The 20,964-nt window shown below is 46.6% G+C and overlaps 1 protein-coding gene across 1 annotated transcript in view; it reads left to right on the top strand.

The window, feature by feature from the left end:
• Ubac2 (UBA domain containing 2) overlaps window positions 1-20,964 on the top strand; it is a 149,421-nt gene that overhangs the window by 85,662 nt on the left and 42,795 nt on the right. Inside the window, exons 5-6 of the mRNA XM_057786303.1 lie at window positions 8,934-9,057; window positions 13,205-13,252. Coding sequence (XP_057642286.1) covers window positions 8,934-9,057; window positions 13,205-13,252 — 172 coding nt within the window. The remainder of the gene's footprint in view (window positions 1-8,933; window positions 9,058-13,204; window positions 13,253-20,964) is intronic.

Genomic DNA, 20,964 nt, shown 5'->3' with positions numbered 1-20,964 from the left:
ATGCTATTTTTAAAACAGGATGCTTTGGTAACCTGGTTGAACTTGAGGGATGCTGTAGAGAGAATCGCGTCACTGTGTAGGAAATTGTAGTGTATGCCCCAGAGGCCTTAAAAGTTACTTATTTACTTTGCATGTATGTGTTGGTGTGCTTGCACATGTACCTGCAGCGTGCTGTGCCAGGGCATACACAGATCAGAGAACAACTTTTAGGAACTGATTCTCCTCCTCTGCCACGTGGGTCCTGAGATCCACCAGTTTCACACTTGGTGGCAAGTCCTTTACACTGAGCCATCCTGGCAGCCTCCTGAGCGTGGAGGCCTCCTTGCTGCAGGATTCTGTGAAAATTGCCCTTCATCAGGGCTGTTATAGGTCTGCAGAGGAAAACTGGAGAGCAGGCACCAAGTCTGTGGAATTCCTGGGCATCTACCTTATTATGTATAAAACAAAGGCATTCGACTAAGTGAGCGCCAAGATAATCCAACCCTATAAGGGGAAATGCAAAGGTTTTTATGACTTGATAGGTAAACATGACATAACTCTGAACTGTTCACCTTAAACACCAGCGAGGCCTAAGGATATGGCCAAGTGCAGAGAGCACCGCGTGTGCCAGCCCTGGGATGTACGCCTAGCTCTGCACATGAGCTTGTGCCAGCCCTGGGATGTACGCCTAGCTCTGCACACGAGTGTGTGCCAGCCCTGGGATGTACGCCTAGCTCTGCACATGAGCGTGTGCCAGGCCCTGGGATGTACGCCTAGCTCTGCACACGAGCGTGTGCCAGCCCTGGGATGTACGCCTAGCTCTGCACACGAGCGTGTGCCAGGCCCTGGGATGTACGCCTAGCTCTGCACACGAGCGTGTGCCAGCCCTGGGATGTACGCCTAGCTCTGCACACGAGCGTGTGCCAGGCCCTGGGATGTACGCCTAGCTCTGCACACGAGCAGAATGCAGTTGACACTGTTGGGAGTTTTCAGTTTGCTGGAAGCCCGTCCTAGTGAGATACTTTTTGATTTCTGATTTGGAAGACTTGGCTAGTTAAAGCTGGTGTTCTGGCAAGTAGAATCTATCATCTTTTTTTAGACAAGATGGCTGGCCCTGGACTCACAGATTGGCCTGTCTCTGCCTCCCAAGTGTTGGGATTAAAGAACGTGTCACTGTGCCTGGCAGATCCATGCTTTCTTCGGTATAAAAGTCATCTTCTCAGTGTGTAAAGAAGAGGCAGTACCTGCAGACACTGTTGTAGCCACACATGAGCTAACACACGGGGCGTGTTTATTGTTTAAAGTTGCTGTGGCGTCTTTGGCTCTGCCCGTACCGTTCCAGTGGACTCCAGGTCCCACACACATTAGGAAGACATTTATGTGAAGCGTTTTTTTTTTGCTCTCTGCATTGCGGTCATGCGTGTGTGGCATGCGCCCAGTAACTGGTAATGATACTAGGTGAATGAATCAGTTATTTACTTATTTTCTCTCTACTGTGCTTCTAGTTCATCACTAAGATAAGCTGTTGACAGCGTGTAAAAGGTCATCTTGAGTGACAGTCATCAGTGTAAAGAACAGATGCTGTCAGAAACTGAGGAAAAGGAGAAACTGGTCCGTGACTAATAACATTTTGGTATTCTGTGAAGCCTTGTGTATATAGAAATAGCAACACAAAATTTCTGCCAAACAGCCCAGATAGTCGTGGTGTAAACTGCGCCTTGGCAGTGTCTCCGCGTGTGGTCTCGTGTCTAGTCATCATGAGAAGTGACAGAAGTTACAGGGTCTAAGGAATTTCTGCACTTCCTCTCTTGCTGGGTAAGTGTGCTCGGTGAGCACTGAAGTTTCTGTCAGAGATGTGAGCTCGAGGAAGCGCTGGGCTTCGTGCTCTTCATAGCATTGTTTACGTCACATTTGCTCGCAGACGTAAGCAGAAGAGCTGTGACCTGAGAAAGTGTGGGGGAGGCACAGGGAGACAGTGCAGTTGTCCAGAAAAGCAGGGTCACTTTATGATTTCTTTATTATTTTAGTGTGTGTGTGTGTGAGTGTGAGTGTGAGTGAAAGCCACATGTGTGCAGACGCCCATGGAGACTGGAGACCAGGGGAGGGTATGTGCCCCCTTGGAGCTGGAGGTACACCTGGCCTGGGTTCTGGGAGCTGAACCCAGGTCCTCTGAAAGAACAAGTCCCTTTAATTGCTGAGCCATCTCTTCAGATCCAGCAAGGTGTTTGTGTGTGTGTGTGTGTGTAACAAAAGGCAAGTTTTGCTATGCTATTATACAAGTTTAAGGGACGATTCATTTGCTCTACAAATAAGCATTGAGAATGTTGAGCCTTAGAGAGTAAGGATAAGGTATTAAACAGAAATGGCCAAAGCTAAGATATGTCAGTAGGCAGGATGACAGAGCTCGGTCCCTGGAACCCACGGGAGAGAGAACCCCCCAAAGTTGTCTTCTGACTCACTCACACGTTCGGTGACACTGGTGCCCCCTCCCCCACAGTAATGGCATTCTCTAAACATGTAAAGGCTAAAGTCCCTGTCCTTGTCCTTGCATTGTAGCTGGGAAGAGAGATGCCACATAAGTGGATCCCAGCCTAGGGGTGAGGGAGGATGGCCAGAGCTGGGAGCACGGAGTAGATGGCTGGGGTGGTAGGGAGGGCTGCTCTGGGCAGTCTGTCTCAGGTTTGAAGGTGTGAGTGGGCACCGGGGGCCATGCCCGACTTTGGGCTTTACTTTGAGGTAGGGTGCCTGGGAGGGTTTTAGGCCTACAAATGACTAACTGGTTCTCCTCAACGAGAAGGAACCACAGCTGCTTCTTCAGCTGTGTTTAGGGTAGTGTTCGGCAAAATAATTCTTTTGTATGGCGTTTAGACTTTGCTCTGTTTTTGTTTTGTTTTGTTTTTTTATCTGCCCAAAGCTAAGTGTCAGTGTTTGTGAATGTGAGTCTTTGCTACCCATAAGGCAACATAAAACTCCAGTCATTTATAGTTCTTTCTCTTGGGGTTATGATGTAATAATAAAAGTTCAAAACTCTAGAGTTAATTAAGATGCAGGTCATAGCTAGGTGTAATGGATACTCTTGTAACTCCGGTGTTTGGGGAACAGAGCCAGGAGGATACCTGGAATACATAATAAGCTGTGACTCAAAGCAAAGTGTTCAAGAGTAAGAGCCGCCCCTCCCACCCCCCCCGCCCCAGTTGCATGCACTCCTAAGCCGGACCCTGTGAGATGCCAGGGCCGGGAGGAGTAAAGGAGCCACAGCTGACCCTGTACCTCGACCTCCTCAGCTCCCTGTTCCTGCCGTCGCCACACTCTGTAGCCCCAGATTTGACCCAGTGTTCACACTTAAATGTTCTCTGTAGCCAGGTTTGACCCAGTGTTCACACTTAAATGTTCTCTGTAGCCAGGTTTGGTCCAATGTTCACACTTAAATGTTCTATGTAGTTTCTATGCTCCTAGCAAGGGCTCCATTCTTTTTAAATTTTATTTAAAATTTTCGTTTTTTAACTTTTTGAAAAAACTAATTGAAATAGGAAGGATGACATCACTTCCCCTTCCGCCTGTCCCTTGAACCCCTTCTGTGCCCCCCTCAAGTTGATAGCTTTTTTTTATTATACATTAAACATGTCCGTACATGCATGCACAATATATACAAATACAACTTCCTGGGTCCTTACTTGTTTGCGTCTGTATTGGTTTCAAGGCTGACCACTCTGCATTGACCGACCAGTACGGTAGTCCTTTGTCCCGGGGTGGGACTTAGGGAAATCCCCATCCACGTTAACATATCTGTTGATACTGCTGTCGTTCTGATCTGGTGTATAGCCATTTTCAGGACAGATTTCACAGCTGATCTCCCAGTAATCTGACAGTCGTCTGCCCCCTCCGTGACGTTCCTTGAGCCATAGCTTCGGGATCTGTGGTGTAGATGTTCCGTCCACTGGGCCTAGGCTTCCCAGGGTGGGATCTTTGTGTTGTCCTCTGCTGTGCTTTTCTGTGATGGTCTCCGTTTGCTGTAGAAAGGCTTCTTTGGCGAGGAGTGTTGGCTGCACCTGTCTGTGGTATACGGTAGGACCGAGAGTGCAGTATGGACTTACAGAGTGGTGGCAACAGATTCTTCTCTAAGGCCCATGACCTCGCCAGCCTGCTGAAGCTGGCTAGGACCCAGTTGCTCTCTCCTGTTGAACTGGCCATAGGTTAAATTAGACAGCCAGTGGTTGCCACTTCTTGCTCCTTTATGCCTATTTTGCCCTCATGGTTCATAGCTATTGAAGCTGGGTAGGACTGTGGGATTGGCCCCTCCCTGACCCTGGCAGCTTGCGTAGTATTTTCTGGAACTGTCGAGGCTAGAGCATAGGAAAGATGCTTTTAAGTCCAGCTCGCGTCATCTGAGTGGTGTGTTCTGAGTGTGTGGTTTCTCCAGCAGTAGGGGCCACCCTCAACCTCCAAGAGACAACCAAGGGCTACATTAATAATTAATCTCTCTTGTTTTGGGAAACATTCAGACTCCCTTCATGTCTGATACTGGGATTTTGTTAGTCTGTGGTTCTTGTGGAGAACATTGTTAGCCTCAAGATGTGTGTGCATGTGTCTGTGTGAGTGTACACATGCATTCGTGCGCACACACACACACTTAGATGTATATATTCTCTGTATAATTTTAGGTAAGTATAAAATATTATAATCCCCTGAGGATTATCAAACAACCTTGATGTTATTTGTCCCTCCCCCGCTGTTTCAAGCTTCCTCCCTACTCTCCAGTTGGAGTTCCCTCCGCCATTGTTACTCCATATCCTACTTCATCCCTGTACCCTGCTCTCTCCACCCTGCCACCCCAGCCTGTCGTGGTCCCTTTGTGCTTTGCTGGGGTTTGTCGTTACTCCAGCTAACGTACTCACGTCTGAAGACTTAAAATTAAGAACCACAGATGGGTTTGTCTTTCTGGGTCTGGGTTACCTCATTTAATATAATCTTCTCTAGGTTCACCCATTTGCCTGCAGTTTTTCTTGATTTCATTTTTCTTTCCAGCTGGTTGGTATTCCGTTGTGTCTATGTGCCGTGTTATCCATTCATCTACTGAAGGACATTTAGGTTGTTTCCATTTCCTGACTGTTCTGAATAGGGTAGCAGTGAACGTAGCAATCATGACTAATGTATGGAGTATAATGTTGAGTCCTTTGGGCGTATGCCAAGGAGCAATATAGCCAGGCTGTATGGTAGACTCATCTTTAGCTTTTTGGTGATTCTCCATTCTGATTTCCAGAGGGACTGTACCGATTTGCACGCCCACTGCAGTGAGGTTCTTGTTCTCATGAGTATTTGTCGTCAGTTGTCTTGTTGATCTTGACCATGCTGGCTTGGGGAGAGGAAGTCACCAAAGTGTTTTTAATTTGCTTTTCCCTGGTGGCTAAGGGTAGCGAACACTTGAGGTATTTCTTACCTCTTTTTGTTTGTTCTCCTGAGAACTCTGTTCAGAGCCATAGCTCATTTTCAATTGGACCATATTAACCCTCTGTCAGACACGGAGCTGAAAGACCCTCTCCTCTTTGTGGGTCTCTTCCTCACGTGTGGAGGCGAAGCTTCCCTCACTGGTAGCTGTGTGCTGTATAGAGGCTCTTTGATTTATGAAGCCCTCGTTGTCTTCTGTTGGCTTACTTCCTTGGCAGGTCGAGTCCTGCGCAGAGTCCTTTCCTGGGCCTGTGTCCAGTAGGGAGCTGCATGTTGCCTTCCAGCAGTTCGCGTGGCCCAGGGTTCAGACTGAGGCCTTTGATCCACTCGGGCCTGACTCCGTGCGGGGTGCTGGAACTGGGTCTGATTTCATGATTACGCGTGAACAGACAGCTGGATTCCCTGCACCGGCTGTAGAAGGTGCTGTCTTTCTCCAGCACCGTATTGTTTTATTATAATGGCTCTGCCGTGTATCGTGAAGTCTGGACATGCGTTCTTTCTGTCCAGGATTGCTTTGGGTCTCGGGTCTTCTGGCTCCATATGAATTTTAGTTTCGTCTTTCTACTTCTATTTCTGCAGAGAATGCTGTGGGTGAATGACGGGGATTGCACTGAATCTGTAGGTTGATTTAGGCAGGACGGTCATTTTCACAGTATTAATTCCACCAACCCACAAATGCAAGATGTCTTTCCATTTTCTGTGCTATTCTTAATCTCTTTCTTCGGATATTAAGTTTTTGTTGTGAAGGTCTTTTGCCTTCCTGGTTAAGTTTGTTCTGAGAGATTTTGTTGTCTGGGATGCTCCTGTGAGTGGGAGTGTGTCTGTGATCTCGTTTTCAGTGTGTGGTTTTGGTGGACAGAAAAACTACTGCATTTTGTAAGTTGTTTTTGTACCCGCCGCTTTGCTGAAATTATGTCTAGTTTTCTATTGGAATTCTTGGGATCTCATGTATAATATTGTCTGCAGATAGAGACCATTTGACTTCGTTCCTGCTCATGTCCCTCGAATTCTTGCCTTACCCTGTCACTCCAGCCAGCTTCTCGCGTCTTATTGAAAAGGAGCGGGGATAGTGGACATCCCTGCCTAGTTCTTGACGGTAATGGGACTGCTTCAGGTTCTTCTCGGTTTAGGATGGTGTTGGCTGTGGGGCTGCTGCTCAGCCTTCAGTGTGATGAGGTTTGCTCCCTCCGGCCCTGCTCTCTGGGGCATTTGTCATGAATGCACATTAGGTTTTGTCAAAGGCTTTCTCTGCATCTGTTGAGATGATCATGTGATTTTTGTCTTAAGTCCATTATGATTTATTACATTTATTGACTTACATATGTGCAACAACTCTGCATTTGTCAGATCAAGCCAGCTTGATTGTGGTAGACGGTACTGATATGTGCTGGTATCCGTTTTGCTGGAATTTTACTGAGGATTTTTGCATTTGTTTCCCATATGTGTGTGTGTGGGGTGTGTGTGTGTATTGTGTGTGTGTGTGTGTGGTGTGTGTAGTGCATGTGTGTATGGTGTATATGTGGTGTGTGTGTATGGTGTATTGTGTGGTGTGTGTGATGTGTGTGTGGTGTGTGTGTATGGTGTATGTGTGGTGTGTATATGGTATGTGTGTATGGTGTCTGTGTGGTGTGTGTGTGGTGTATATGTGTGGTTCATATGTGTATGGTGTATATGTGTGGTGTGTGTGTATGGTGTATGTGTGGTGTGTGTGTATGGTGTATGTGTGGTGTGTGTGTGGTGTGTGTGTATGGTGTATGTGTGGTGTGTATATGGTGTGTGTGTATGGTGTCTGTGTGGTGTGTGTGTGGTGTATGTGTGTGGTTCATGTGTGTATGGTGTATATGTGTGGTGTGTGTGGTGTGTGTGGTGTGTGTGTATGGTGTATGTGTGGTGTGTGTGATGTGTGTGGTGTGTGGTGTATGTGTGGTGTGTGTGTATGGTGTATGTGTGGTGTGTGTGTGTGTGGTGTGTGTGTATGGTGTATGTGTGGTGTGTATATGATGTGTGTGTATGGTGTCTGTGTGGTGTGTGTGGTGTATGTGTATGTGTGTGGTGTGTGTGTATATGGTGTGTGTGTGTGTAGTGTCTGGTGTGTGTGTGTATGGTGTCCGTGTGGTGTGTGTGTGGTATCTGTGTGGTGTGTGTGGTGTATGTGTGTGTATGGTATCTGTGTGGTGTGTGTAGTGTATGTGTGTGTATGGTGTCTGTGTGGTGTGTGTGTGGTGTGTGTGTGGTGTGTGTGTATGGTGTGTGTGTGTAGTGTCTGTGGTGTGTGTGTGTGTGGTTGTTACTCCATCGTGCCCATATCTGTTAACGCTGCTTTATGTGTATATTCTCCCCCAACCATTTCTTGTGTCTATTGATTTTGTTTTCAATAGTATAATCAAGAAGGAAGATTTTTATAACATAGTTGCTATCAGAACTGGAAAATGCACAGAAGACCAAGAGGGGTGCTGTGTTACTGGGGTGGCCTGTGGTGTGAGACTCTTTATATAGGCGAAAAGTAGTTTTTGTATTTTCGTTGTGATTATGAAATTATTTTTGTACTGATGCTGTTTCCAAAATTGGAAAATATTGACTAATCAAGTGTTTAATGAAAACGGTTACAAGGGTATGCCTAAACCATTCTTCTCTTACACATGCATGCACAAAGAGAGAGAGAGATAGAGATAGAGATGGACCGACAGACATACCGACACACACACACACAGCTCATGCGTGCACGCATCCATGCCCTGATAGGACCGTGGACTTGCAGTGCTGGAGGCGAGGCGCTGCTTCTTGCTCAGGTGCTGGGCATCCTCTCTGACACGCTCAGGGCCCTGCCGATTCGTCAGCTCACTGAAACAGACAAACCAGCATGATTCTGGGGGGGATGTGACCACATGATTAGAGAGAAGCAAGGACAGGGTACATGTGACTAAGCCAAATATTGAAGGGAAGGTTTCAGGTTGAGTTCCTGAGCCTGGGGCTGCCACTGTTAGGACCAAACTCACTTCCCTGGCTGGAGCCATAGAGAGCACCAAGAGTGTTCAGGGAGAGACTAGAGCAAGAACGGAGGAAACAGGAGGAGACCCGGGAGGGGAGGGCGGTGTGAGGAGTCAGCGAGAATCCCTCAAGGAAAAGAGTTTAAGACAAAAGGGGAAGAGATTTGAGGAATAGAGAGTAGGAGTGGTAAGAGGTGTCTGTGCCGTGGCTGGATGGCCGGCCAGAGTCTTACGCGACTTTGCAGTTGACCAGGAAAGATTCCATTGCTGACTACAGTCCCTTTCGTCAGATCCCAGGCCATTCGTGGGAATTGAACTCACACTTGGTCGTTGCCCAACTACTTACCAGAGGTTTGAAGTGAGGACGGGAGTCACACCCTTGACCATTGTTTGGCCATGAGGGTGTTTGAAGACCAACATGTGTCTCTCACCCTGAAATGAGGCTAAGTGTCTCTTCAGAAGCCTTCCTGCCAGTGTTGGAAATCCATTCTCATAGTGGTTTTTCTTTGTTTGTTTGCATAGCTTGGCGCCCGTGTTTGCTCTCTTTGTACCATTTTACTGCTCCATCCCAAGAGTCCAAGTGGCACAGATTCTGGGCCCGTTGTCCATCACAAACAAGACACTGATCTATATATTGGGACTGCAGGTACAGTATACGTTGTATGTTCACATCTCTCTAACCAGATCTGGGTGGCTTGGGGTTTTGGTTTTATTTTGCTCTCTTCTTTTGTCTTTTTCTCCTTAAACAATGTTTCCATAAGTCTTGATGATCTCTATCATGCTCAGAGGAAGTGTTACGGAGCGAGGGCATCAGGGTGAAGACGGTGCTAGAATACTTTCATAGCCTCTAGAAATCTGATAAAAGCTTTCACTGTAACTTGTATCAGTGGAAAATACTTTCATTTAATCAATGTAGTTGTATGTAATTACATTTAAGAATCATAGTTTGAAGTGGAACAAAACGAGAATAGTGGAAAATGGAAAATCCATGTCAGAGTCAGTCTATCCTGTGCTGTGCTGTGCTGTGCCGTGCCGCACACGAAGCTATGACAAGGACCCCAGCGTGCTCTGTCGTCCGAGCTGCAGAGTTTGCAGGAAGCATGATCAAGCTGAGTATCTAAGACTCAGAGACTGAAGCAGGCTAAAGGCCAGAACCCACTCTGGCTACAGAATAAGTAAAGCCTGTCTCAACAGGAGGGACTGGAGAGATGACTCCGTTAAGGACCCAGGGTCAGTTCCCAGCATTTCCCGACACCCCCTTCAGGCAGCCCATAACTGCTTGTAACTCCAGCTCCAGGAGATCTGACGTCGGCTTCTGGCCTCACCTGCAGACACACACACAAACACACATGAAATGAAAAAGAATACAAATCACTTCTTAAAGTGAGAAGACACCTTAGAGAAACCGCAGTGGTAAAATGCTTGCCCAGCAAGTCCAGGGCCCCAGGTCAAGGTCCAGCATGCTCTCTCCTACGGAGAGAAGGCGGAAATGGCACCGCCCACTTTGGTGCAGACATGGTGGCAAAGTCGTGCTGTACCATGGCCTTGCTGTGAAGCCGCCGGAGCCTTTGTCTGACTTGAAAAGCAAACTTTGAAGGTCGGCTGCCCTGGCACCCAGTGCAGCCTCTGCCCACAGCCTCATGTGCTAGAAGGCGTGGCGCTCTCCAGGATTGTCTGCATTCTCTGGCACTTTCTCTACCTTTCCTCTCACAGCTTCCTGTGGCACCCTGTGCAGCTTGGCCTTTCGATTACCCCGTTAGCGCTCACTGTGCTCCTTATCCTGCACATCCCAGACCAGACGCCTCGCCCGTCCCCCTCCCCTTGTCACCCTCAGCATTTCCTCCAGCTCCTCCAGTCTGCTGTCCGTTATGGGTGACTCATCTGGGGTGTTCTCACCATGGTGTGTTCACCCCTCACCGTTCAGCCCAGCCCTACACCATGACACGTGGGTCCCTCCTCACTCTGTCTACCCTGGTTTTCTCTGGCCGTGACATGTCTGTCAAGTTCAGAAACCCCTGGTCCTCCCTTCTCTAATGCTAGGTGAAAGCACCAAGGACAGAAAGGACTTCGTTACTTTATTAGTTACGGGGTGGGTGGAAGTCATTAGGACCCCGGGGGTTTCAGCTTGGTGACTACAGCCCCTTAGCCCTGCCCGAGGGAAGAGATGTCAATGCCACTACCTCTGGTAGTTTCCAAGTCATATAGATTTCTGCTGTTGTCATAAGACAGCACTGACTTGTGAGGCAGGAGGTGGTGTCGTTTGGAAGTGGAGGTGTCTCCAGAATGACAGCCAGGTCCTTGTCTGCAGCACCACTTACCTCCTTCTCCACTGTGAAGTCCAAATGTCTAAAGTTTTCATCCTCTCCTCCCCTCCATACTATACTCTGGGTTTTCTTGCATATTCCATGTGTGTGTTTGTGTGTTATACTTGTTACTATAGGTGTGTGTGTGTGTGTGTGTGTGTGTGCATGTGTGTGGAAACCAAAAGCAGCCTTAATGTGTTTCCTGATTGCTTGACACCTTTGTTTTTGGAGATGGAGATTCACTGGAATCCGTCAGTTCTGCTCCTCCACCCTCCGAACGCTGGGGTCGCACCCATGCATCGCTGTGCTGACTTATTGTGTGTTCTGGGATCTGAACTCAGGTCTTCATGACGGTGTGGCAGGCACTCTGCACTGAGCCGTCTCCCACAGCTCCAGCTCCTCTCCTGCATATTTCTCTGGCTTTCTCTCTCCCTACCATGGACACTTGAAACCAGGAATATTAGACAGATGGATAGACAGGCAAATAACTTTAACCATCCTAAGAGCCGGAGTGCTTGTTTGGGGACATATATGTAAGCCATCGACGGTGGCTTAGAGATGTAGTAAATGTTAGGTGCTCACTTCCCGGAATCCAGCCCAGAAGCGTATCCACGCCCTTTCAGAGTGCAAACAGAAGCCTGGTGCTAAGGCAAGGGATGTCAGAGACTAAAGAAACTGTTCTTTTCCTGACAAAATGGCAAGCTGCTTTACGTGTATATGAGAGACTAGGGTGACAAACACAGAGCCACGGGGCAGAACGCCCCAGTCACTGCTCCTGGTGTTGCCTGACCCAGAGCAAGTCCTTGGTGGCTGATAAGAAGCCCTAGTATATGAAACGCCTGGAGAGCAGGGCCTGGCTCTAGAAAACGGTGGCTGGTTTGGGATTCCTCCTCTCCCAAGAGGAAATGCTTGCTTACATCGTCCTCATCCTTGTTACGAGAGCTGGGTATACATCGGCCTAGCGTCATGTCAGGAAATTCGGGTGGACAGTGGAGCCACTGGAGCAAAGGCTGTGGCCTCCTTTCCCTCCGTGCATGTCTGTGTTCCGTGCATGTCTGTGTTCTATGTTCTGTGTATATTTGTGTTCTGTGTTCCGTGTATGTCTGTGTTCTGTGCATGTCTGTGTTCTGTGTTCCATACATGTCTGTGTTCCGTGTTCCGTGTATGTCTTTGTTCCGTGCATGTCTGTGTTCTGTGTTCCGTGCATGTCTGTGTTCTGTGTTCTGTGCATGTCTGTGTCCTGTGTTCCGTGTATGTCTGTGTTCTATGTTCTGTGTATGTCTGTGTTCTGTGTATGTCTGTGTTCCGTGTTCCGTGTATGTCTGTGTTCTATGTTCCGTGCATGTCTGTGTTCTATGTTCTGTGTATGTCTGTGTTCTGTGTTCCGTGTATGTCTGTGTCCTGTGTTCCTGTGTTGTGTCTGCAGAACCCTGAAGCGTCTGTCTCGCGCAGTGGCAGCAGTGAATCTGAGCTGTACTGCTTCAGTACTCTCTGTCTTTCTCCACGGCTCTGTATGTCCCTGCTGAACCTTCCAAAGCCACAGGGCCTTTCATTCTTATGGGACACTTGGAGATGCCTTGTGATTTGTTGTTGTTTTGTTTCTTAGAACCTTGAGCACATCTCTCAGGCAAAAATTTGGAAAACAATAGAAGAAATTCTTTTCTAATTCTAATTGGAATTTATTAGAAAATACAATGCTAATGCCCTTCATACCTTTGCTTTGTTTTGACTAGCATACTCTTTTTTTTCAATTTTAACAACTTTTACTTTTTTTTAAACAAAATAAGATATAATAAGATAAAACAAAAAAACCAAAAACACCACAGGGAAATTGAATGAAGCAAACCAACAGAAGGAAAGAGCCCCAAGAGAAGTCACACGAGTCAGAGACCCATTCGTTCACACATCAAGGAGTCCCATAATGTCTGAAGCTGTAGCCACGCACAGAGGATGGGGAACTAGCTATGCTTACCTTGGGTGAAGTAAAATGAGCCTTTTCATCCCAGAAAAGGGTGCTCTTGGGCATGGACTTAGATGCTGGCAAGTTCTCCATCCTAAATGTACACAAAGCAGTGATGAGAAATTATTAGGAAAGTCATATGAACAGCTCATAAAGATCATTACCTAGCCCCAAGTATGGACAATGGCTAGTATTTCTACATCGTTAATGCTGATTATGTATGTATAGTTGTTTACTGTAAGTCACTACGGCCCACTTGTAATAAGAATGTGCTTGAAATTCAGTTATTTTCCTTTGCATGTCAGGGGCCAGGTTCAACACGTGTTATCAGCTACAGAAAACCTGGAGCCTTTGGCTTAACATCCTATTTTTTTTTTTTAAATAAACAGAATTGCTATTCCTCTGCCTTCCCATTGCTTCCCTAAATTATGCCATGCATGGTTGATGTGCAGCGGCGCAGTGCGTAAGGCTGCGCGTGCTGCGGCTGCTGTGGGATCTCATTTTTAGCTGCCTTCTCTTTTCTTTTGTAGCTTTTCGCCTCTGGCCCTTACGTCTGGATTGTAGCCATAAGTGGACTTGTAAGTGTGATTTTTTTTTTAACTTCCTTCTCCTGATATCTCTCATCTTTTAAAAGGAAAAAAAAAATATGGGGAAAAAGTCATGCTTAGATTGTAGGTCACACACACGTCTCCAGCGTTCTTTTACCTGTGTCGGGGGTAGCTTGGTGTTCCTGCGTGACTGAAATAGCGCAGTTACTTGGAAGACCGACATCATTCAAAGGAGAACAGTTGGTCCTGAGTTTCAGAGTGACTTGAATAAAGAAGGTTTTCCATGGGGTTTTTTATCAGTGTTGTTTTAAATGGCATCAGTGGTCTAATTCATAGCAAAAAGAGATGACAAAGAATGGAGATGCCGGGCCCTCCTGAGCAGGACAGCTACTCCACTTCAGGAGAGCTTCTCCACTTCAGGAGAGCTTCTCCACTTCAGGAGAGCTTCTCCACTTCAGGGGAGCTTCTCCACTTTAAGAGAGCTTCTCTACTTCAGGACAGCTACTCCACTTCAGGAGAGCTTCTCCACTTGTGTAAGAGGGAAAAGATGAGGTGACCTGCCAAGTCAGGTGGGTGAGAGCGGGACCAAGATCACGGTGTTTGTGGCCAGAGGGGGAAAAAGAGAGCACGCTGGAGGCTTTGGTGTCCTCACCTGGAGATTTCCCAGGTCCACAAGAATTTATTGCACTTTAGAAAACACTTTAAAAGAAATGTCTAGCATGCAGCTGAGACTGATGCCTCATGACCTGAATGTAAACTTGTGGAAATAAATTTGTAACAAGTGTACATAGAAAATAGTTTTCATCTCTTTCTTTAAAAAGTTAAGAAAATTACAGAATGGGTTTATAGAAATATGCATCGTATCAGGGGGACAAATACTTACGCCTCCACTGCAGACGCTGTCAGTCAGCCACACTGATCCTTGTTTTCTGAAGGAGTGACTAGGACTTTGGGCCACCCTGAGGGCTTGTGACCTTTCTCCAGACTCTCTAAACTCTGTTAGGTCACTTCTGACTGTATGCGGTCATTCACTTCCCTCATCTTGTGCTCCCAGCCAAGGTTCTGAGGATCATTTACCCAGGATCCCATAGTGAGGCTTCCAGGGGACAACTGGTTCTCATTTTTTTCCTCCTTCCCCAACCCCTCTCTCCTCTCTCCCTGTCCTTTCTCTTCTCTTTCTTCCTCTTCTCTCCCTTCTCTCTCCTCTCTCCTCTCTCCCTCTCCTCTCTGTTCTCTCCTCTCCTCTCCCATCCCTCCCTTCCCCTCCCCATTCCTCTTTTCCCCTTCCCTTCCCTCCCCTCCCCTCCTTTGTCCCCCTCTATCTTTTCTCCTCTCTCCATCTCCTCCTATACCCTCCCCTTCTCTCCCCTCCCCTCCTCTCCTCTCCTGGCCCCCCTCTCTCTTTCTTCCCCACTTCCCCCTTGAGCCTGGGTTTATTCTGCCCCCCCCACACACACACACACTCACCTTGAGCTCACAGCTGTCCTGTCCTGCTGGGATCACAGTTGAGAGCCATCTGGTGTTCTTGAGACCTGCGGTGGTTTAGGGTCATTCTGGGGTCAGTTTTGCCGCGAGAGCTGCAGGTAGGAGCAGTGGCATCGGAGTTTTGGCGGCAGTGGTGATCTCCAGCCTCATTTTCGGATGTTGTAAAGCATGCAGGAACACGGGAACCACCGTTGTCACCGTGCGGGTTTCTGCAGGCTCATTACCATCCGTAACGCGTCTGTCTTAATTACACACTATGATACGTTTGTTTTAAGTGTCCTATTTTCTTTCTTTCGCTATTCTGTTTTTAGACTTCTGGTGGTAAATTCAGTGCTTGCTGTCACCTCAGAAAGTTTCATTCTGTGACAGTCGGGTTCTAGAACTGGGGGATGCATTTCTCAACTGTTAGTCTTTCTAGACTCAAAGTGTTGAGGTGGAAGCCGTGTCTCTTGCAGTCTGCGTCCGAACACCAGTAAGCAAGTTAACCTTTGAAAGGACTCAAGGGTCCTAATAATTTCCAAAGAAAAATCCTTTTTTTTTTTCAGAGGAGTAAATAGGTCCCCAGTGTGTCTTACGTAGAATTCCAGGATGACTTGCATTTCAAGGAATCTGTTATCATTAACCATTTGTGAATCAATTGAATTTTTTCTTTTACAGTAATTATCCCAAATGATAAAAAATCTGCTAAATCTTTATATTAATCTCTTATTTTTTCCAGCATATAGATAACACCTTGTTTGTTTCTGATGACTGCTCATGAGCTGAGCGTGTAAGGTGCCCCCAGCACTGATGTATTGGTTAAAATAAAATGATTGGTAGCAGCACTAATCGAGCTAGTGTTCTTTCCTACTGTGCCATGCTTGTTGGCGCTTGTTTCCGAGTGCTGCTTCTCTCTGACACTCTCATCATGAGGCTGTATGTCATATATCATAGGCTGTGAGGATGCAGAACATGGTGCTGCACCCCTGTAATCACAGCATTCAAGAGGCAGAAGCAGGAAGATTGTGAGTTCAAAGCCAGCCTAGGCTGCAGAGTAAGATCCTGTCTCTAACAAGCAAAACCAGAACAATAGCCTTCTTTGTGAATGGCTTCCTTGCTGACCAGTGAGCTGAGAGAGTCACAAAGCCACAGTCCATCCAGAGGCCTCTTGCTCAATATGACTTCTCCTTTTCCCTTTACATGACTTAACTTCCTTTTTCTTTCTTCCTTTTGGTTTTAATGCTAACTAAAATACCTAAACATTAAAAATCATGCAACAAGAAAGAATTGTACAGACGGCATTCCTTATTGCAAACAGTATTACAATACCTCTCTGTGGGGCCACCAAATGGCCTGGTGGGCACTTGCTGCCCAGCCTAACAATCCAGTGACCCACACTGTGGAAAGAGAGAGCAGACTCTTAGAAGTTGGTCATTGAGCAACACAAACATGTGCCCACACACGCATGCATGCACAAATAAATGTCATGAAAGTTATTACCTGTGTGAGCACACACACACATCTATATTAAACTTTCAGTATCGGAAGCCATCATGTATAAAAAGACTGTGTTTATGAAATAATTTTACTTAACTCTGGCAGTTAATATGTGGTTTGTTTTATTTGGGGGAAAGTGGGCAGGATTGGGGATGTACCTCAATGGTAGAATGCTTGCCTAATATGCATAAGATTCTGTGTTTAGTCCTTAGCGCCAGGGACATTGTGTAAAACAGAGGTTCTCAACCTGTTAGGGGTTGCATATCAGATACCCTGCATATCAAATATTTACATTACAGTTCATAACAGTAGCAAAATTACAGTTGTGAAGTATTGACAAAATAATTTTATGTTTGGGGGTCACCACAACATGGGGAAATTTTATTAAAGGGTTGCAGCATTAGGAAGGCTGAGAACCACTGGTATAATACATAAGTTATTTGTTATTTGCTGTCTTTGAAACTAAAAGCTATTCATGTTTTCCTGGAAAGCTCACTTCAGCTTGAGTTTAAGTTTATTATACGCTGATTTCTGTTAGTTTGAACAGTTTTTATCTCTTCTTGTGTTGTTTCTTCTTAATGATTACACATGGATGAAGCTTCCAAAATTCAGTGCCAAGTACAGGTACCTGAGCCATGAGGGGCCACCGCTTTCCGGGTTTCCTTTGGATCCATGGGAAATTCTCAGAGAAGATTCACATAGGGCAACAAAAGGCATCTGTAACACAAGCATGGGTTAAGGCCAGGGGGTTCATGGCTAGCAGGTAGGGGGGCTGGGGAGCTGCTCGCTGTCGCTCTGGCACCGGACTGGTGAGACATTAAGCTCGTGTGAGCTCTGCAGCCGTCTCTGTCCCGGTACTTCTCCATTTCCTACAGTTTCGTGAATCGTAGTAATGAGTCATAGCCACGAGGATGTACCTTGACTCTCAAAAGTGTGGTCCGCCTCAGCCATGATTAAAACAGAAAGAACCTGCTTCTGCCAAGTTTATGTTCTCACAGTCCACATCTTATCACTTGCTCTTTTTCAAGCTGTTTAAGAGCAGATTAACTGCCCCTCTGTCTCCCAGTCCCCAGGAGCACGTGGCTCCCGCACAGTACCCTTTGTACTTGCCCTGCACAGCACATCAGACTTCGGTTATCTTGTGATCGATCTTAGTGTGAAAATCTCTTACCCACTGTAGGGTAGAAATGTACATGGAAGCCAGATTGTATCGAACCCTGAGTGTGGTTTGGGCTGGGGTTGTTTTCTGTGGGCAGTTAGGCTCTTCAAAGCTCTTCAAACAAACATTCAGATGGTACAAGATTGTAGATCCTGCTGGGTGTTCATGAACGCGACGGAAAGGGAAGATGAGTTACCTCAAAGCCGTCAGGTGTCTCCTGTGCAGGCTCTGATTTGCCTGCCTCTTCTTCACATGGCTTACTTCTAAAAGACAAAAACAAGTAAACAAACCAGTGTCTTAAGACTGGTGGAAACATGGGTAAATTTAGGGACTCTGACCCTTCCCCCCGGGGTGGTGAGAACTAACATCGTGTGGACCTTCGGCTTGGGTGTGTCTTTTTCTTCTCTTTGTGTTTCCTTTTCTTCTGTCCGTTCTTTCTTCCCCAGACTTCTCATGCACACTGACCAAACAGGGTCAGGGTAGCAGGGTGAACAACTCATGTATTGATCAAGGCCTTCAGTTAAACTCTGGGAATTCACAAGCTAGAGTCCCAAATTTATCAGTTCATTGAAAACAAAGTCAGAGGCTACAAGAGAAATCAAGGCTGGCTAAAACTTTGAGGTTGCTTGGCCTTGAAGGCCCACAAGGAGCAGGACCACCCAAGACTCCAAGGAAACACCCACACTTAGAGGGAGCCTTCACCCTTTGAGAAACAAAAGAGCAGTTATGATCCCAGTGTATGTCACACACAGAATTAGTCCCATGTTTATGCTGATTGTTCCTTCCTGCCTCCCTCTTCACTCCCCCCTGCTCTGTCGTGACCCCAGGACCCTGGACCCACTAAAAGAAACCACCTGTTCCATTTGGTGGTTCATCTGTTTGGAGGTTCATCTGTTTGGAGGTTCATCTGTTTGGAGGTTCATCTGTTTGGAGGTTCATCTGTTTGGAGGGAATGTAATTGGTTCTCATAGTCTCGTAGGGAGTGACACTATTAGGAGGTGTGGCTTTGTTGGAGTGGGTGTGGCCTTGTTGGAGGAAGTGTGTCACTGTGGGGGTGGGCTTTGAGGTTTCCTATGCTCAGGATACTGCCCAGTGTCTCAGTTGACTTCCTATTGCCTGCAAGGTGTAGGACTCTCAGCTACAGCTACAGCACCACGTCTGCCTGTACATGATCATGCTCCCCACCATGATGATAAGGGACTGAACCTCTGAAACTATAGGCAAGCCACCCCAATTAAATGTTTTCTTTATGAGAGTTGCCATGGTCATGGTGTCTCTTCACAGCAATAAAAACCCTAACTAAAGCAGTCTGTTTGGTGGTTGATCTGTTTGGAGGTTGCATCTCAGTCCAGGGCCAATGATCAATGAATTCCAGACAGGGGTCACATAGGACCCAGGGACTATAGACGTGTGGCAGTGGTGGTGATGCCGCTGTTACTGGCATCGTCTTAGGGGCTTTTGTTTGTTTTCTCAGACAGGCTTTCACTGTGTTTGTTACCCAGAGTAGCCTGAAACACGTGTTGTAACCCAAGCTGCGTTCAGACCAATTCTCTACATCTGTACCTCATAGATGGTAGATTGCGGGCACACACCTCCGTGCCTGGCAGATGTTCTTGCTAGTGCCTTTAGCTGGCTTTAGCTGGCCATAGCTGGCCATGTCTTGCACAGGGCAGCTCTTCAGTTTATCTCCACAGTCTCCTTGCCCAGATCAGAGCCCAGGGTCCAGATACAGTCCCCCCATACATCACCGCCTCCTCTAGCATTTTGTTCAAGTCCTGACCCAAGCCTTTTCTTACCCCTCCTTTCTTGTGCGTGTGTGTATGTCTGCACATTCATGTGCATACACCACGTCTGTATATGGCTGCGATGTGAGTAATGAGATCTGGCCTCACTGATCTTTACATTTAAGATGTGTTGTTGATACAATCACGTGTCACGTGTTAGTTCTCGAGCTTATTCCTTTGCTTCACTGGAACTTTAATAATTTCCTCTGCTCGGCCTGAATCCCTCGCAGCCACCGTTCCCCTCTGCTCCTGTGGACAACGTGCACTGATTGTCTTGTGATTAGTCACTTGTTCCAGTTAGTGCGAGAGCTTTCTGATCCATTTCAGTTCCCTTTCACAGAAAAATGGCTTATCCGTTCAGGGATCAGTGGACATTGATCATCGATTATTATGGACAGCACAACAGGGAAAATGAGGCTTCTAATTTCAATTATTTTTTTAAGTTTTTCAAATTACATTTATTTGTTTATTCATTTGTGTGTGTGTGTGTGTGTACGCATGCATATGTATGGGTGACATGTCATGGCACATATGTGGAGGTCAGAGGACAACTTGCTGGAGCTGGTTCTACCCACGTAGGTCCTGGGTATCCAGCTGAGGATGTCAGGCTTAGAGACAAGTGTCCTTCATATCCCCAAGCCACCTCACCAACATCCTGATGTTAATTTTTTCATTATGTACTTAGAAGTGGGATTATTATATTAAATGATAGTTCTGTTTCTATAGAAAAAACATTGTATATGAATGAGCGTGCCTCATGTAAGTCTATGTGCCATGTGTGTGCAGTCCCTGTAGAGGCCAAGAGAGTGTGGGATCCCTGGGAACTGGAGTCACAGCCCTTGAAGCCAGGTCCCCTGTAAGGTGAGCTGCCTCTCTAGTTCTGCAAGCGAGACACTGAAGGACACAGCTAGGAGCAGCCTTCTACAGCCTCCTCTGTCGACAGCCCAGGGCTCATCCTCACCTTGTGTTTCACACCTTCTCGTGGGTGAGAGTCTGCAGCACACATGGCCTGGAGACAGAAGGCAATGTAGGGTACCGTCAGCTCGGTTCAGGGTGCTAGTTACAGAAAGGAGAGGTGGAGATCAAGATGAGGCTCAGCAGTGTGCGCTGTGGAGATTTCTGGTAGATTAGCTTGTCATTCGCATGACATAATATCTTCACATTGTCTACCTATCAAGAGACTGGACATTATTAATCAGTTTTGATTATCTTAGAGCTGTTAGGTTGGTGTGGGTGTGTGTGCATGTGTATGTGTTTAACTAGGTGAGTACAGTGTTTATTCCTCTTTGGAGCTAACTGTGTTGATATTTCTCTTGTCTTATAACCTCCAGCCATCTACCCCTGCAGCAACATGGGCCTTCTGTCGACTGTTTTGCTCTTTTCGAAGTCTGTTTATTTTGTAGAATATGAAGTTGTGGTTTGAATAAGAATGACCCTCATGGCTCAGATGTTTGAATGCTTGGTCCCCAGCTACTGGAACTGTCTGGGAATGAGTAGGAGGTGTGGCCTTATTGGAACAGATTTGGCCTTGTTGGAGGAGGGGGTCACTGAGGGTAGACTTGAGGTTCCAGAAGCCCACACCAAGCCTGGTGTCTCTGTCTCTCTGCCTGTTGCTTGTGGCTCAGGATGTAAAGGTCTCAACTACTCCTTCAGTACCATGCCTGTCTCCTTATTGTCATGATCATCACGAACTAATCCTTTCAAAGTGTAAGCAAGCCCCCAGTCAAGTGCTTTCTTTTTTAAGAGTTGTCTTGGTCATGGTATCTCTTCACGGCAATAGAACAGTGACTAAGACTGAATGAAGTCTTTTGTATTTTTTCTTATTCTTTTAATAATTT

The sequence above is a fragment of the Chionomys nivalis genome, chromosome 12, assembly GCF_950005125.1.
Source record: "Chionomys nivalis chromosome 12, mChiNiv1.1, whole genome shotgun sequence".
Taxonomy (NCBI): Eukaryota; Metazoa; Chordata; class Mammalia; order Rodentia; family Cricetidae; genus Chionomys; species Chionomys nivalis.
This window is presented reverse-complemented; position numbering and strand designations above follow the sequence as displayed.